At 44.0% G+C, this 18,754-nt stretch overlaps 1 protein-coding gene across 7 annotated transcripts in view; it reads left to right on the plus strand.

Annotated features, from left to right (window-relative positions):
• The window catches only part of Mtm1 (myotubularin 1), a 109,576-nt gene extending 97,480 nt beyond the window's left edge, over positions 1-12,096 (plus strand). For 5 of the 7 annotated variants that reach the window (XM_021251646.2, XM_004874117.4, XM_087209766.1 and 2 more), the window contains 2 exons: positions 72-248; positions 10,391-12,096. In XM_021251646.2, coding sequence (XP_021107305.1) covers positions 72-248; positions 10,391-10,549 — 336 coding nt within the window. In that variant the 3' untranslated portion in view covers positions 10,550-12,096. The remainder of the gene's footprint in view (positions 1-71; positions 249-10,390) is intronic. The other 2 variants (XM_087209767.1, XM_021251647.2) reach the window with 2 other exon arrangements.
• Positions 12,097-18,754: the final 6,658 nt, after the last annotated feature.

The following is an 18,754-nucleotide window of genomic DNA, read 5'->3' on the forward strand; positions in this document are numbered from 1 at the left end:
GTGGGCTGCAGAAAGGTTTGTGCATTGACAAGTTTACTTAGGCTTCCCGCTTTCTCTCCCTTTCTCTTTAGAAAGTCCCAGAAAGAACAGTTTCGTTATGGTCAATGATCAACAGCAACAAAGACAAATTCAAAAACCCCTTCTATACGAAAGAAATCAATCGAGTTTTATATCCAGTTGCCAGTATGCGTCACTTGGAACTCTGGGTGAATTACTATATTAGATGGAACCCCAGAATCAAGCAACAAGTAAGTGAAATAAATAGCACTGGTAATATACAGCCAGAGCACCTGAATGCTTATTTCTGGATTTAGCATTATTTAGTGTGTTTTTTCAAGCATGAAGAGAAATATCAGAGTCAGATAGTTGTTTTTAAACTCAACTTGAACATTGTTTTAAATTACTGAGCCGTGTATTTTGAACTTAAATTCCTCTGCCACTGTGAATGCTATAATTGTTATTGTTTTTGTTTTACATCACTGGAAATTAAACCTAGGGCCTCACACATGCTAGGCAAGCACTCTAGCGCTGCACTACAGTCCCAGCCCTTTCTTTATTTTTTATTTTCACACAAACTCACAGAGTTGCCCAGGCTGGGCTCCAACTTATGCTCATCCTGCCTTAGCCTCCTGAGGAGCTGGGATTACAGGTGTGCGCCACCGCACCTGGCTGCCGCAATGTTTCACTGTAACATACTCTGGTTTAAAGCTCTAGAAAATGTCTGCATTTTCGTAGCCAGAGGTTTCCTGTAATCCCTTGAAGTGGCTACTTATCATAGGGTACATCACATCCATCATCAGAATGTTCTTTACATCAGCTGGACTCTGATGATCTTGGTAAGGGGAAAAAACACTTTTTACTCTCTGGTTCAGGTGTATGTATTAGGTCAGCTAGCTTTAAATATGTGGTGTGGGGCCTTGGGGGGGGTACCGGGGATTGGACCCAGGACCTCTGTACTAAGCTACAACCCTAGCCCCTTTTAAATTTTGTTTTGTTTTGTTTTGACACAGGGGCTTACTAAGTTGCCCAGGCAAGACTTGAGCTTGTGATCCTCCTGCCTTAGCCTTCCAAAGTGCTGGGATGACAGGCGTGCACCACTGTTTCCAGCTTTAGTGATTTTTACTGAGGATTTCTGTCTGAAATAAAGACACTGGGCCTGTCAATGGGTATCAGAATCAGCTGGCAACTTGTCAGTCAAAAGTGCCAACAAAGGTTTTTGAGTTGAAAGGCTCCATGTTTTAGTACAGATCCCTGGGGCTTCCATTCTCCCACCCACACTGCATCCAAAACCAGAAGACAAAACAGCCCATTTGTGCTGGCCCAGAACTGCTTTCTCTTACTGGGCTGTTCCAAGCATTATAAATGCCCAGTCTCATACCCAGTCTCCTCAGCGGCCTCTTACGAAGGCTTGCACATTGCCCTGCAGTTTGGGTGCCCCAGCACCTGTTCTCACGGTCCAGCCCCGGCTCCAGTCCTGCTGGCAGTGGCTGGCAGCGAAGGTCTAGAGCTGCTACCCATCCCCGGATTGCTTATTCTGCTCATACACTGGCCCCTCCTTGCTGGGGAGATGCCTGCTTCAGGCTGGCACCCGAATTTCAAAGTCCCTGCCACTCTTATGAAAGGCTTTTGCAATTTGGTAATGTTTGAAATGTGACAGGGTCCAAGGCTTCAGAACGTTTACTTGTTTCATTTGGGACTTGAGCAGCACGTTGAGAGAATTTACTTAGCAGTTGTTCTGGTATTTAGAATCTCAAGTTAAAAGTACATGGGGGACCAGGGATTTAGCTCAGTGGTGCCGATGCCTGCCTTGCAAGCGCAAGGTCCCGAGTTCGATCTCTGGCACACACACACAAAAAAAGTACTTGGGACTTTGCCCAGGGTTCTAACTGCTCTTATGGAAGACATGCGCTTTTTCTAATTAAAAATACTTTCTAAATGAGCACGCATTGTATATGTCCTATAAAATAAGCCTTTTCTGTCCTTATTGTGGCTTTAAAAATCCTTGGCATTTCTCAAGTATTGACAGTTTCTGTACAGATTCTGCAATCTCTCACCCATTTGTGCTTGGAGAGATTCTTGAAATTCTAGGAATTTACAGCAGTTCATTCCTGAATATAGAAAGGTAACAATGGTAATTATGTGACAAATCAAGTTTATTTTTTGATTTTGGGGGGGTTGTGTTTGGTTTTTGTGGGTTTTGTTTTTGCCAACAAAGTCAAGTTCAAAGGAAAAACTTACTATGATATGTTTATCTCCCTTATCCTCATAGTGCTTGTATTGATTTATTTATTTACTTTTTTTTTTTTTTTTTTTTTTGGGTACCAGGGATCAAACTCAGGACCTTGCGCTTGCGAGGCTGGCGGCGGCACCGCTGAGCTAAATCCCCAGCCCTACTTACATATTTCTTGAGACAGGGTCTCTCTGTGTAGTTCAGGCTGGCCTGGAACTCACTGTGATCCCCCTGCCTCAGCCTCCTGAGTGTTCGGGTGACAAGCATGTGTCGCCATGCCCAGCTCTCCCACAGGGTTCACCAACATGAAACGGGTCGAGATAGGAATACCCATCTGCTAGTAGAGGTTTTTACTTTGACAAAGTCATTGCTCTATATTATGATCCATCCATTGGCATTGCCTCAAAAAAGAAAATATCTCCTGTATGTCTTCTAAATATGAAGTGTCCTAAGCACACCCATGCACTTCATGGTGTCATCTACTGGGGTGATACAGAGATTAGGAAGAGGTGGTTGCTGGGCATGGTGGTGTACACCCTGGGAGGCTGAGGCAAGAGGCTCACAAGTTCAAGGCCAGCCTGGACAGCTTAGTGAGAGCATGTCTCAGAAAATGAAAAGGGTTGGATATATAGCTCAGTGTGAAGGCTCTGGGTTGAGCCCTGGCTGGTACTGCCAATAGGAAAGAAGAAAAATGAAGGAAAAGAAGGAGAGAGGCAGAGAAACAAGGAAGAAAAAAGACAGGAAAAGAAAGGAAAGGTGGCTCCTGCTCACATGGAACCCGCGGGCTGGCGGGGGCAGGCAGGAACATAAGCCAATGATTGTAATACACAGGGACTGATCCCATAATAGAGGTGTGAATTAACTACATTAAGTTTTCTTTTTTTGTTTGTTTTTTGGTTTTTTTTGGTACTGGAGATCGGACTCAGGTCCTTGCGCTTGCAAGGCAAGCGACGGAACCACTGAGCTAAATCCCTGGCCCTACATTAGGTTTTCTTAAAGATCTGCTTATGTGGAACAATATTTCATACAGAAATAGATTTAAGTCAAATCACATAGGACTTTTAAAATCATATAATGTATGAACTGGGAGTGTAGCTCAGAGGTGGAGTGCTTACCTAGTATGCACGAGGCCCAGGGATTAATCCTCACACCACAAGATATTTACATCTATATAAATATATGTGTATGTAAATGTAGACCTGAAAGAATGTACTTAGTCACATAAATGTTTGTTATCCAGGCGTTTGAGCCAGAGTGTACAGTTCCTGGATGCCTGCAATATTCAGTGCTCTGTAGTCTGCTATCAAATGTTGAAAGATACAAAGCATACACAGCCCCACTCCTACTGAGCTGTCAAACTTTAAAAGCAAAATCCACCAGCCTTTGCTGAGACGTAAGACTCAGCGGATCTTACGGAAAAACCAGTGCATACATTTGCCAGGCTATCGATAGCAACTTTAGCACTTATAATATGAGGAAGTGACTCATGCTGGAAGTCACATGATCAGCCTGAGTAGGACTTTCGGCTGCCAGTGACCCTCATAGGTCACTTTGGGAACCACTGCCTTCCATGTAGCTGCCTGCCAGGGTTAGACAGGATATGTTTAGATTCTTTACAGCAGGAACGAAAGGATGAGAACTGAACAGACAGATATTAACAGGCTGCCATGATGGTTTTGAAGTCACTTCTAGAAATGTTAAAAGGCATCTGAGTAGGAAAATGTTTGAAGTCTGAAATACTTGTATAACTAGCTGATTGCCTGCTCTGCCACCATACTGAGTTGACCCACACTTTCCTTCCTAACTCATTTCCCAAGTGAAAAGTTGACATAAAAAGTTTCAAGTCACTGGACTTCAAATTCTAGTTATTTTGTCTTTATTCTACAACAGATGGACTCCAGTTACATCCTCTTAAGTGGTTTTTGTCTGTAGGCTAATGGCTTCTCTATATTTTGTACCTATTACTTGGCTGAATTTTTATTTCTAAAACTTTTTGCTTCTTTCAAGTTTTCTAATTGTACAGTCACGCCACCGAGACAAATGATTTTTTCTGATTTCTTTTTCTTGTCTCATACTATGGGAACCACCACATGCAAATTTTAATATTTAAACTGATTCTGAATTCTGATATTCATGTAAAAAAGGAGGTTTTCAAAAGTAAGCAAGCCCATTTTAGAGGAGACTATTGAGGAAGAACTTAATTGCCTTACTGTATGTCAAGACTTACATGGAACAGAACAGAACCCAGAACTAGACCCACGTAGATGTAGAGACTTGGTACAGCAAAGAGGTGGCATCGTAATGCACAGGAAAAGAACAGACTGTTCATTCAGGAAGTGCTGTTGCGACTGCAAATCAAATTTAACATGTCCAAACAGAACTCCTCAGGTGCCCCCACTGCCTCCCCTCCTCCTGGTGTCTTCCCCACTTCCATCCACAGATCCATGCTAATCGCTCTAGCCAGAGTCTTCCTGGACCCCTTTCTCTCTCGACCCTCACATCAGTTGTCAGGAGAACCCAGTGGCCTTTGCCTTCCCAACATATCCAGAATCGCAGCACTTCTGAGCAGGCCTCCACCACCTTCTGCAGGCCCCATGCAGCAGTGGCCCTCTAGATGGAAGCTGGGGCTGCCCGTGCTTCCTCTGAGTCTGCTCTGCATCACTGCCGAGGCAGTCCTTGCAAGTCAGACCACAGGTCACACCACTCCTCCACTCGGAACTGGCCGGGCAGCTGCTCTCAAGGCCCAAATCCTTACAGCAGCCACTGAGCCCCTTGGGGCGCCCATCCCACCCTCTGCCACTCTGATCTCTTGGCTCCTTCCTCTTTCTTCACACGCTTCCAGTCACACTGGCCTCTCTGCTTTTCCTCAGACACTCAGATATCTACTTGGCTCCCCTCTTTCTTCAGTGCAACCCCCTCCATATGCCCAATTGAGAGGATAACCAGTCCCCCACCAGTCCCCACCCTCTTGCCCCGCTTGCCTTTTCTGTGGTACAGATCTGGTTCAAACATTTCCACGCAGGGTATTTTATTCCTTGTTTGTCTGGCTCCCCCTGCTGGAAATAAGTGTCATGAGCACCAGCTTTCTTGTTCACTGGTCCTGAGCACCTAGAACAGCATCTGACCCTCTCTTGACTACATAGAGAGAAAAAGGGACAAAAGAGCTCAGTGGGCAGAATTTGCTGGGTGTTAGGAGCATTCCTGTTCTGATGCTGTGTATTCACTTCTGGAAAACTTCACAGTACAAATCCCCATGGAGAACAGCAGTGATTTCAGGAATAGGATTAGGAAAAGAGAGCTAATGGACAGACTTTGGTGACCAGAGCAGTAATGGAGACAGCAATCCTAGTAGATCACTGGGTGTCTTGGTTACTTTCCTTGTCGCTGAGACACAGTATCCAACACCCACAACTTGAAGGAGAGGTTTATTTTGGCTCACATTTTGTAGAGGTTGCAGTCTAGTCATCTGGCTTCAGGTGGAAGCCAGCCTGGGCAGAGGAATGCTGCTCACTTCATGGCATTCAGGAAGCAGAGAGAGTCAGGGGAGGAGCCAGGGCGGGAGATTGGACCATCTGTGCTAGGCCAGCCGTGACTGCCTCTTCTACCAGGCCCCGCCTCCTAGCAGCAAGTCAGCTATAATGGCCCCTTTATAATCCAAGCACCTTCCATGAGGCTTTAGGGGGGCATCTGGATATAAATCATAACATCCTGCCCCCAGCCCCTCAAAGACTCGTTTACATCTCTTTGTACAAATTGCATTTGGTCCATCTCTAAGAGTCACCAAAGCCTTAACAGTTCCAGCATTGCTGAAAAATCCCAAGTCCAAAGTCTCCTCTGAGACTTAAGGCAAACTATGAGCTATGAGCACCAGTAATATTAAAAAGAAAGTTAAACATTGCTGACATAACAATGGCACAGGGAAGAATAGGAGGATAGAGACGAATTGGACCAAAGCAAGAACTAAACTCGGTGGGGCTGGGGATTTAGCTCAATGGTTCTGCTGCCTGCTGCACAAGCACAAGGACCTGAGTTCGATCCCCGGTACAAAAAAAAAAAAAGAACTGAGTTTTCAGCAGGGCAAACATTGCATCTTATAGCTCCATGTCCAGTACTTAGGGCAAGCTGTGGCAAGCTGTGAACTCCAAAGGGCTTGGGTAGCCCCACCTGTAAAGCATTGCTGGTGGTTGTAGCCCTATGGCCTCTCTTTTGGGCTGGCTTTGCTCATTCTCTGCGGCTCTCCTCAGACATTCCTGGCTTTTCCAACTGCCTAGGGTCTCCACTGCACTTTCAGCTTCACTCTCACAGCTGGAAGCACTGCCCTCTCAGGGGCACACTGCCTGGCCTCCCAGGCCTTCTTCTGAAATCTAGGTAGAAGCCTCCCCAACCCCACAACTCTTGTATTCTGCATGTGCATACAGCCAGCACCACATGGATGACACCAAGGTCTGTTGCCAGCTCAAGAGCCAAGCCCCCTTGGATCATGTGTCTAGAGGCCTCTGTGTGCCTGGATGGCTAAATTCTGTGCAGTGGGGAATCAGTGCCCTATGCAGCTGTTCTCCAAGAGTATGCCCTGTAGCTTTAGCTTTCTTCTCAAAGCAGAATCCTTCACTTTTGCAACCTAGAGCCTGTGAAGGGTAGATCTTACTGGTTCCTGTGATGCCCTTAAGCCATCTTTTTTATAGTCCTATTGTAAAGTACGTAGTTTCTTTTTATTTTTTATTTTATTTTATTATCATTTTTTTGGTAACAGGGATCAAACTCGGGTCCTTGCACTTGTGAAGCAGGCAGCAACTTAGATTCTTTTTAATCTTTTCTGTAACCCCGCTCTTCAAGATACTACCTTTGCATGGACTTCTTTTCTGGCCAAGCCAAAAACCTTTTAAATGGTCTTTTTACTCCTGGCTTTCATTATAAACCTGGCCAGAAGCAGCAAACAGTATCCATGCTGCAGCCTGAACATTAGGCTGCCTTGAAATTTCTTTCACTAGATTAATTAGTCTACCACCTTAAATCTCAGTCTTCCCAAAGTCTCAGGACATGAGCAAAATGTAGACAAATTTTCTTCCTAAGCATAACAACACATGCCCTGGGATCCAACTGCCAGTGAAGTCCTCCGGATACCTCCTGAGCCTGGTCTTTACCATCTGCCTTTTTATTAGCCTTCTGATCTTCTGAGCTCTGACTAGAATCTCCTATTGAACACATCTTACAGCATTCTAGGACTTCTTCTCCAACCAGCATCTCCATACCTTTCCAAACTTCCACAAACCAGTTCCAAAGTCTTCTAAACCTCATGGCCAGGTAGCATCACAGCAATGACCCCACTTTTCTGGACCAAAATCTGTCTTAGTTACTTTCCTTGTCACTGAGATACAATACCCAACATCAACAAATTAGAGGAGGAAAAGTTCATTTTGGCTCACGTTTTGTAAAGGTTGCAGTCAGCTGGCTCCAGGGCAGAAGCAGCACGGTAGAAGGGCCTGGGCAGAGGAAAGCTGCTTATCTCATGGATTCAGGAAGAAAAAGTGTCAAAGGAGGCTCTAGGAAGGGAGATATAGCCTTCCCAGTTATGCCCACATTGACCTGCCTCTTCCACCAGGCCCCACCTCCTAACAGCAAGTCAGCTAAAAGCCCCTAAAATCCAGTCATCTTCCAAAGGTCTGGCTTATGGTCACATGAGGCTTTAGGGGAGTCATCTAGATATAAACCATAAGAGTTACATTTATACTTGCCCTTAGCCAGTTCACTCCGAAGCAACCTATAGTGAGTTAAATGGCACCACTTCCCCCCATAAAAGCCATTTCTACCCAGCAACTGTGAATGTGACCTTATTTAGGGAAATGGTATTTATACTTGTAATTAAGTTTGGAATCTCAAAGTGAGATTCATCCTGTATTTAGAGTGGGCCATAAATTTCATGATGAGTATTCTCCCGAGATAGAACAGAGGGACACTTGGGACACAGACACAAAGCTGGGGCTCACAGCTCTGGCAGAGAGTTGAGTGTAGCTGAATGCAGGACTATTCTTCAGGTTTTTTCTTAATGTCTTCACATGATGCTCAGGCTTTCTGGGAAGCTTGCTCCTGATCACTTCAAAACATTAACTTTCTGGGGATATGTTCTGTCATATCTCTTGCCTAGGAAACTGATTACCTAATGTACCAGGTGTGATCAACATATACAGTGTGTGTTTAAATTTTTTAAAAATTACAGTAAAAGACACATTGCCATGAATGCCCCTCAGAATACTTCCACTCTCTTCAAACACACTTATCCCATCGATCTTGCCACTTTCTGAAGCATTTGTGGAATTCTTCTTTCTTGGGTGTCTTTACAAGGTGTGATAAAAAAAAATACGGTGAGTGGGCTGGGGATGTAGCTCAGTGGCACCACACCTGCCTATTAAGCACAAGGTCCTAAGTTCAGTCCCCAGTACCACACACACGCACACACACACACACACACACACACACACACCCCCAAAAAAATAGCACAGTGCTGCTTTCCAACAGAAAGAAAGGCGGGCTTGTTATGACATGGTGGTGTGTCCTCATCCATCTTATTCACTGGATCTGGCACCGTGCAGCTTCTGGTTGTTTCCCAAAGTCAAAATGACCATGAAAGGTCAGTGTTTTGAATCAGTTCGGGACATCAAGGCAGCCATAACAGTGCAAGAGGACTTCCAGAAGTGTTTCCGAAAGTGGTGAGAACAATGGAATAAGTGTGTTGGGGGTGGGTATTCTGACGGTGATTCGTGGCAATGTATCTGTTCCTGTAATAGTTTTTGTTTTTGTTTTTGGGGGGTACGGGGATCGAACTCGGGACCTTGTGCTTGCGAGGCAGGCGCCAGAACCACAGAGCTAAATCCCTGGCCCAATAAATTGTTTTTTATTAAAACATTCACTGTGTTTTTCTATCACACTTCAGATACTTCTGTAGAGATTAGTTGAGCTAAACATTTTAAGATGTGCACACTGTGTGTGATTTATATCCCAATACAAAAGTTTAAAAAATGAACATGCTAGGAAGAATCGCATTATGCTGCAGCACAACTTCTGCCTTTAAACCATCAGTCCCCTACTTACCCATCAAAGAAATCATAGCAAAACAGACTATTAACTCATTTCTCTTTCACAACGACACTGTAAGGCTCATGCAGTTTTGATTCCCATTTTCCAGATAGGTCAGTGGAGGTTCCAAGAAGGTTAGTTGTCTGGTCGGTAAGGAACCATCCCAGGACTCACAGCCATGTCGAATGTTAACACGGGCAGTAAGCTCCTGGGCAGGTGGTGGTGAGAGCCATGCAGACTCAGCCCACCATGATGTACCATAGAATAGCCCTTGAGTTGGCTAAAAAAAAAGTCTGCTCCCAAGTTCTGGTGAGTGTGCAGGCAACAGGAGCTGCCATAGAGCAGGAAGTGATGGCCCCACCAGAGGCAATTTGGCAGTACATAGTGAGGTTGAAGAGATCACACTGCTTCTCAGTCTCACGCCCTAGGAAGATTCCTTGGAGAAATGCTCGCATGTGTGTGCAAGGAAATGTAAGTAAGGAGATGTGTGTGAGGGTGCTCAGTACAGCACTGCATGCTGATTACCCTCAGCATGGCCACACAGGGATCCACTGATCAGTTCCTTCAGTGGGATCCAACGGGAATTGAATTCAGAAAGCAATATTGGATCAGAGTATTGCTCATAAATACATGGCAGGGGCAGTGATGTAAAATGAATAACATCTAAAGGACACATACTGTGTTTCTGGATACTCACTTCTTGGAGAAGAGTCACAAATCTGCACAGGAAAGAGGGCCTATGCCAATTTGAGAACTGTTGTCCTTCACAGTGAAAGAGGGCAGCAGGTCTGGGGATGGGGACATGGGAGATCAGAGCACTCTCTGGGTTGATAGAGTTTTAAAGACTGCAGTGCATGCATGAGGGAATGCATACATTGCTTATTTCTTGGTGATGAATAGCTGGGTGTTTTAGGACTCCAAGTACCGTTCCTGTATGCCAGCGGTGCAGTGTGAAGGAACATAGGTATCATGTTAACCCTTGGTGGAAAGGGTTTATTTGCAAGGTAGCGGCTGCAGCAGATCTGTGGGCAGATGTGTTCCTGGCGTGTGGCTGCATAAAGTGTAATTCATGTCCGTGGTTCTCTCCAGCAGCCAAATCCCGTGGAACAGCGCTACATGGAGCTCTTGGCCTTGCGTGACGACTACATCAAGCGGCTGGAGGAGCTGCAGCTCGCCAACTCTGCCAAGCTTTCGGACCCCCCGACCTCCCCTTCCCAAATGATGCCCCATGTGCAAACTCACTTCTGAGGGGGAACCCCAGCACTTCATTTGAGCTCAGAATAAAGGAAACAGTTGTAGGCATCTGCACAAAGTACATTAAAATATTTGCCTCCATGTAGAACTTGAACTAACCTTATCTTAAACTCTTGAAGATGTGCCTTCTAGAATACCTATCACAAGAAAACTACATTGTCCCCACAGCAATCAGAAGAAAGGAGCCAAGAGAAGGTTCTGGAAAATCCTAACACCTTTAGAAAGCAGTTTTTGAAAGATAAAATTTAATTTATCTCTATAGAAATGCTACATATACGATACGTATTTTGTGGGCTTAATTGCAACAGCGTTATTTTAAGTCTGAGGGGGAAAACGTTTGTCTAGGGGGTTTTCCTCATGATGCTTATAATACATTAGTTGCTTTGGGTTCTCTGAAATGAATCCAAATGTGAAAGGCGGGTTCTACTGCTCAAACCAAATTAAGCTCAGCTTCCTCGGCATTCTCCAGAAGCAAGGTGTAAAATAATTGCCAACTTTCATACCATCCATCCTAAGTGGTGACTTAAGGAGAAATAGCTGTCTCTGTAGGTGAGTTTTCCATTATTTTGAAATTTTGGAATATAAAAGGTTTTCCCCTAATTTTCAAGAGAAGCATATTTTTATATTAAACTGATGGGACCCAGTTAAATATGATTTGATTTTTCTTCATGTTGCCAGTTCTACTTTCCAGACCCTCTCATGAACTTGCCTCTGAATTGTTTTCAGGTTGTGGCAAACCCCATATATAGCACTATTTGATAGGCAGCACTGTGCAAATGTTGGGTTCCTCCTGCTGCTTTGGTGAGTGTTTTCGCAAACATGGCTCTAGTCAGTGCAGCCAATCTGCCAAAACATAGGGTTAACCTCGGATGTGTGAGCTACTGCTAGAGCATCAGTCTTTGAAATAAATGCCCCGGGTGTACATTTGTTGAGTGTATTTGAAAGTATTTTGTTTATGTATTTCAGTTTAAATGGTGTTGGGTTTCCCTCCCCCAAAACATGCATAAAAACTGGTTCTACAAATTTTTACTTGAAGTACCGGGCAGTTTGCTTTTGCAGGTTGTTTCGTTTTGTTTTGTAGTATTAAATGAAATTTTAAATGCACAGTTGTATTTGATATTTGAACTAATTCATTTAGTAAGTAAATTTGTAAAAGCTAAGGCTAGAGTTAAAACAATGTGTTTTACAGTGATTTGTAAAGGACTATTTATAGCTAACATGGTTTTGATTTCAATGAATTAAGAGAGATTAAATATATCTTTGTAAATTATTTTATGTCATAGCTTAATTGGTCTACCAAGTAAGACATCTGAAATATAGTAGTATAGTGTATGAATTTTGTAAGTATAAGAAATTTTATTAGACATTCTCTTGCTTTTTGTAAACACTGTAAATATTTCATAAATTAACAAAGTGTCACTCCGTAAAAAGAAAAAAGGCTAATACTAATTGCTTAAAGAATTTTTGTGAAATTTCCTGAAAACTTTCATGGCAATAATGACTAGAGACCTGCTGTAATAAATATATTCACTAAAACCTAACACTCTTTTCCCAGGGGTGTAACTGTCTGCGTTGGAAATGTGCGTGGTGCCCATTTTCTTTTCTTTTCCTGTGTCTACTCCACATGTTCTTTATCTTACCAGCAACCTTTGTTTATATTTTTGACTGACAAATGGCCAGTGGAGTTTATGACCCATTGGCAGCCCCAATATTTTTATTTTAGATGCAGAGACCCTCAGTAAAAAGTGCTGTTATGCCAGCTGACCAGGACGTACACCTGATGCGGAGTAGAAAATGCTTTCTGTGTAGTCCACATGAAGACCATTCTAATGGCATAAGTACCTGTGATGTGTAACCACTTACATAATTCCAAAACCCTGGCTATGACCACTCAGACATTTTATAGAGATTTAAAGCAGCTTCCGTTGTAAAAAATTTTAAGGTAGAAAAGTCTAGAGTTCTGATGTCATCCTGAGGGTTATATTTAGTACATTTGAGATTTTTGCTCAAGAGGAGATTTTAGGTATTCTCAAAAGGGAGTAACTGTGAGATGAGATACAGTAGTTTGCTACAGTAAGCATGTCACTATGAATATCAAAAATAACATGTATGTCTTAAATATATAAAAACATTTAAAGACTATTAAAAAGGCAAGAACTCGGTGCCTTCTGTCACTAGGGAAACGGACACTGAAAGCACAGTGAGTTACGACTGCACGCCAGCATATGGTGTTCTCGCGCACTGCTGTGGGGAGCAGTTGGCATTATGTGGAAGACCAAGGGTTACCTAGCCCATGGCATAGCATCTGTACCCCTGGGTATAGAGGGAACCTTGAGAAATGAGAAGCTCTGTGCACCCAAAGACGTGTGCAAGAATATTCATAGCACCCTTGTTTGTCATAGCCAAAAACAGCCAACTGGAAACAACTGGAATCTCTCCAACGGGACAGATGGACAGACGGTAATGGCGTATTCACACAGTGGGATGCAACATAAACGACTGAACCGCAGGCACGCACAGCTCCGGTGAATCTCATTAGCATGCTGATTAGAAAAGGAGCCTCTATCATATGTGTCCAGAAACAAACTAAGCACTTGTGCAAGGGAAAACATAATAGGCAAAGAGAGCACCGTGAGTGGGAACAACATGAGCAGAAGCATCCAGTGTGCTAAATAGGGTGCAGTGTGTGTGGACCCCAAAGCAGGTCAGTACTCCTGGACTGCAGTGTGGCGACAAGGGCTGGGCATGGGGCACCTTGGGGTCCAGTGAGGCTGGGGACAGAGAGACCAATTGGAGGCCACTGTAAGTTGACTCAACAGAGGGGACTGAACCAGCAGTAAAGACAATAAGAGTTGCAGACTGAGAAGAATCAGTAGGACTTTGTGACTGGGAAACAGTGAGGAAAAAGTATCCTGCTGCCAAAGTACTTGAGACAGCTGTTCTGATTCCAGAGCATTTTAGGTTTCAGATTTTTGGATTAGGGATGCTCTCAGCCTGTGCTGAGGTTTTTGCTTACTGCAGCTAGGTGGCAAGAGGTACCATTTTCAGAAATAGGGACTATGGGCCGAGGAGCAAAGGAGGGGTGGTGCTGAAGCCAGTATGGGACCTGCTGAATATGAGGAGGTTAAGTGTCCAAGATGAGGCTGAGTTTAGGCCTGAGGCTCACAAAAAAAGTCAGGTAACAGATTTGGCCCACATGTGGTGCTACACACCTAAAATCTGAGCACTTGGGAGGCTGAGGCAGGAGGATCGCTGCAAGTTCGAGGCCCGCCTGGGCTACATAGTAAGTTCAAGGCCAGCCTGAACTACAAAGTGAGACCCAGTTTTTAAAAAACCAAAAATTAAAAAAATAACAAGATTTGGGGATAAACCCATAGAAGTGGGTGACTTTTCCCATAATTGGGGCTCACTGCCCCAATTCAAGGCTTGAAGGGGCAGCTGAGGAAGAGGAGACCTGAAATGGGGCAGAGAAGTATGGTCAGAGAAGCGCAGAAGCAAACAGCTCATTGTGGCAAGTAAGGGAAGATCATTCCATGGAGCAAGCGTTTGGCCTGGTGATCTCGCAAACTAAGGATGAAAAATCATCTGATTTGTACAGTAGGTCCCCGGAGGATGGGCCTAAGAGGTGCTTCACTGAGGCAGAAGTTAGACAGCAGTGAGTGAAATAATCATTTCATTCAACAAGTGCCTGTGGCCTCCATCAGCTTCAGTGTCCTCCATCAGCTTCAGTGTCTCCCTCCCCTCGATGCCAGCTCAGGCCCCATGATCCCCAGCACCATTGCACCCGCCATAGTTGGCTGAAACTCTGTCGCATGCCTTTCTTCCTCTCTGTGCTCTAGGCTTAAGAGGGCAGGAGCCCTCTCTGCCGGTTCTGTGCCGTGCCTGGCATATGGCGGGTACATGATACAGTCATTGGAATGCACAGATGGGTCAGTGAGTGAATGCAGGGTAACAAATGTAGGCTGTTCTTTCTAGAGAGGTAACTCTAAAGATAAGAGAGATTGGATAATAACTGTTGAGAGATGAGACCAGGAGAATGGGCTTTTGGAAGGAAGGGGCTTCCTCACGACCATATATTAGGAGGAAAAACTCAGTGGAGAGCAAGAGGTTCATGCACAGAAGACTGGTGCCTGATCCATCATGGCCCTAGAGTGGGCATGAACTAAAGGACACAGGCCAGAAGGGACTCGACCTAACCACAGGAGAGATTTCTTTCCCTGGCAGTGGAGAACAGGAGGGCAAGTTCAGAGGAAGAAGCATTTGTGGAGAGCTGGGGAATACAGAGAAATGGCTCCCCAAAGATGTCCACATCCTCCTCTCCAGAACCTGTGAAAATGTGAGATTGCTTAGCAAAGGAGAATAGGGTAGCAAGTAGAATTAAGCTTGCTAATCAGTTGACCTTGAGATGAGATCATCCAAGGTTATGGAGGTGGGCTCAGTGTAATTACCAGGGTCCTTAAAAGTGGAGAAATGTAAATTAAAACAACACCGAAATTCCATCTTACTCCAGAGAGAATGGCCATCATCAAGAAATCAAATAATAATTGCTGGTGAGGCTGAGGGGAGAAATGAGCCTTTCTACTTGTTGGTGGGAGTGTAAACTGGTACAACCACTATGGAAATCAGTATAGAGATTCCTCAAAAAACTGAAATTAGAAATTCCACTCAATGCAGCTATTCCCCTTCAAAGAAGGTGTCTTCTCAAAACAGTTAAGGCATCATTCCACAGTGATCCCTGCACACCCATGTTTATAGCAGCACAATTCACAATAGCTAAATCTTGGAAGGGGCCTATATGTCCATCAACGGATGGATCAAGAAAATGTGGTATTTACACACAATGGAGTACTACTCTGCCACCAAGAAGGATAAACTAGAGTCATTTGTAGTACAGTGGGTGTACCTTGAGACCATAATGTTAAGTGAAATAAATCAGACACACAAGCTTAAATAGCATATGGTTTCTCTTATATGAGAAACCCAGAGTATACATTGAAGAGCAAAATAAAAGATAGACAAGAAACATAAAGATAGGTCTTTTGTAAAAGGGAAGAGAACCAAGAAATGGAGGGAGGGATGGGGATGGAAAAAGAATTGAGGTGTGTTATGTACATGTACCAACTCCACACAAGGAATGCTATCATTATGTACTGCAAGCATGGACTAATAAAGATTTTTAAAAGTGGGAGAGGGAGACTGGAGGGTGATGTCAGCCTGGCCACTATAGGATGCTCTGGTTGCTGCTGGCTTTGGAGGGCAGCAGCCTCTGAATGCTGGGAAAGGGGAGGAAACAGTTTTCCTCTAGAGACCCCAGTAGGACTGAGGCCCTGTAACTGTCTTGATTTTAGCCCAAGGAGACCTGTCTTGACTTCTGACCTCCAGAACCACAATTTATTTATGCTGCCTGAGCCACTCAGTCCATGGGGATTTGTTACAGCAGCCGCAGGAAACATGTGGGAGGCCAGGGCTCTCTGTTCTTCCACACTTCCCACCACAGCCTGGAGGCAGCTGCAGGAATTTCGCCTGGGCCAGAGGAGAAGAGGACTCATGCTGCATGAAGTGGTGGCCAGCAGGTGCCCTGGCAAATATGGTCCAGGTTCACTTCCTCTCAGTGGACCCAAATTCCTCCTGATAAAGGAGGTAGGGCGAGCCCCCACTGGCTGGGGCCATGTGTGGACCTTCTCCCGGCTCCCTGAACATATGGATGGACATAAAGGAGAAGACAGCCAGGAGGAGCCTGCTATCGTGACTCTGCATGTGATCTTTTAGTTTTGCTCTTTTTCTTCAGCCCAAGTTTGTTCTGCAGAGCCAGTTCTTCCCTTACACCTTCACCTCTCACCCTTGAAACAAACTTTTGGCCCTGTTTTTGGCTTGTCTCGTCCATTTCTTTGTCCGAGGCAAGAAGGACCTGGAATACTTTTGATTGACGAGCTATTTCTAAAGGAACTACCCGACAACACTCCCTTACCAGGCGCGGGATACCCCTGGTGCTGTCTAGAGAAAGCTGCCTTCACTCCAGACTTCTGCAATTCTCACAAGTCATTTTCCAAAAAAATGAATAAACAGCTCACAGGAAAAGAAAAAAGAAAAAAAACTGCAAAGGCAGAAAGCCTCAGTGAATGCAACACATACAGAAAACACAAACGGGACATCTGAAAGACTTCCTTCAAGCTACTGGAATTACCAGGCACAAGCAGTCAGGTATTGGAGTTGGCTCACATAGGTGCATGAGGGCCAACAGTGAGGGTCTCTTCCCAATTCTATGCTCAGTGACATCAGGTTGGCACCTTGGAATTGGCCAGGCTAGGGAGATTTACACCACCCAGCAAATGCTACAAAGATGGGCTTTTTTTTTCTTCTTCAGAGTGTTAAGAATTAAAACATTCCCAGAACATTGCTGGCTGCAGTTAGTAACATTAGTATGCATATTATCTTCAAATAAAATCTAGATGTCCTTGAGTTTGGCATTGAGTTTTCAGATAACAACCAAAGCATAATCCATTGAAGGAAAAATTGGCCAAATGGACCATATTCAAATGAAAAGCTTCTGTGAAACACACTGTTAAGAGAATGATAAGCCAAAGACTGGGAGAAATTCTTTGGGAAACACCTATCTGAGGAGAGCCTGTTATCCAAAGTGCACAAAGAACAATACAAAACCAACTTGATTTAAAATGGGCAAAAGACTTGAATAGTCTACTTCTCTAAAGAACATGTACAGATGGTAATAAGCATATGACAACACTTTCTACTCCTAAGTCACCAAGGAAAGGCAAATTGCAACATGCCATCGTACACCTACTAGAGTGGCTAAAGCCCAATGATGGGCCACTCCAAATCCTGGTGAGGATGTGGAGCAATAGAAACACTTATTCATTGCTGGTGGGAATGCAAGATGGTGCAGCAACTCAGAAGACAGATTGGCGGTTTCTTACAAAGCTAAACAGAGGCTTACCGTATGGTCCAGCAATCATACACCTTCGTATTTACCCAAGTGTAATGAACACAGCCCAGGAAAAACCTTCACACAAATGTTTACAGCAGTACCCACATGTTTATAGAATAGTTGCCACAATTTGGTAGCAACCAAGATGTTCTTCAATAGGTGAATGGATAAGCAAAACTGGTACATCCAGACAACGAAATGTTATTCAGCACTGAAAAGAAATGACCTACCAAGTCAGAAAACCACATGGAGAAACCTGAAATATGTATTGCTAAGTGAAAAAAGTCAGTCTGAAAAAGGTTTGTACTGTATCATTCCAGGTATATAACACTGGAAAAGGCAAATTCTAAAGACAGTGAAATGATCAATGGCTTACAGAAGTTTAGAGGGGGAGGAACGGAGGAATGAGTAGGTGGGGCATTCGGGAGGGACTTTTAAAGCAATGAAACTATTTTGTATGATACTGTAAGGACTGCTGATATCAGCTCATCAGTTTTAACCTACATATCATACTAATGCAAGATGTTGATAATAAGGAAAGTAAGGGATCCTGTCAGGGAGTGTATGGGAACTCTTTGTACTCTGTACTCGATTTTTCTGAAAGCAAAAAGTGCTTTTTGAAAAGGAGCCTATTCATTTTTTCAAGGGCACCCCAGGTAATCTTATACACTTATGAGGCGTTATTGAAATTGACAGAGAATGTTTAAATTAAATATTGCAGTAAAAGACACATTGCCATGAATGTCCCTCAAAATCCTCCCTTGCACTTTGAACACAATTGTCCTTGCCACTTTCTGAAGCAGTTCTGGAGTCCAGTTTCCTAGGTGTCTTTGGGTGTGCTGTGCTGGTTGCTTCAGCATCCTGAATCATTCAAAACGTTTGTGGCTTTGGGGAAGAGCCAGAAGTTACATGGTGCCAGATCCAGTGAGTAAGGGGTATGAGGACACAACATAATATTTTATTGGACAGAAATTACCATTTTGAATTGATTCAGGACATCAAGGCAGCCACAGAAAGACATGAAAGAGGACTACCAGAAGTGCTTCGGAAAGTGGCAAGAATGACGGGATAAGCGTGTTCAAAGTGAGGGGGGAAGATTTGGGGGGTGGGATTAATGACATGTGTCTTTCAGTGCAATTTTAAAATTTGAACATTCACCGAATATTTTGACCACTCTTGGTAGTCCAGCACTAAGTGTTTAGAAATGACTGTTTTAGACAATACCTACATATTGGTCAAACTACACCCTTAAG

Source organism: Heterocephalus glaber, unplaced genomic scaffold (assembly GCF_053883595.1).
Source record: "Heterocephalus glaber isolate CG9 unplaced genomic scaffold, H.glaber_assembly_v1.0 deba00001066, whole genome shotgun sequence".
Lineage (NCBI taxonomy): Eukaryota > Metazoa > Chordata > Mammalia > Rodentia > Bathyergidae > Heterocephalus > Heterocephalus glaber.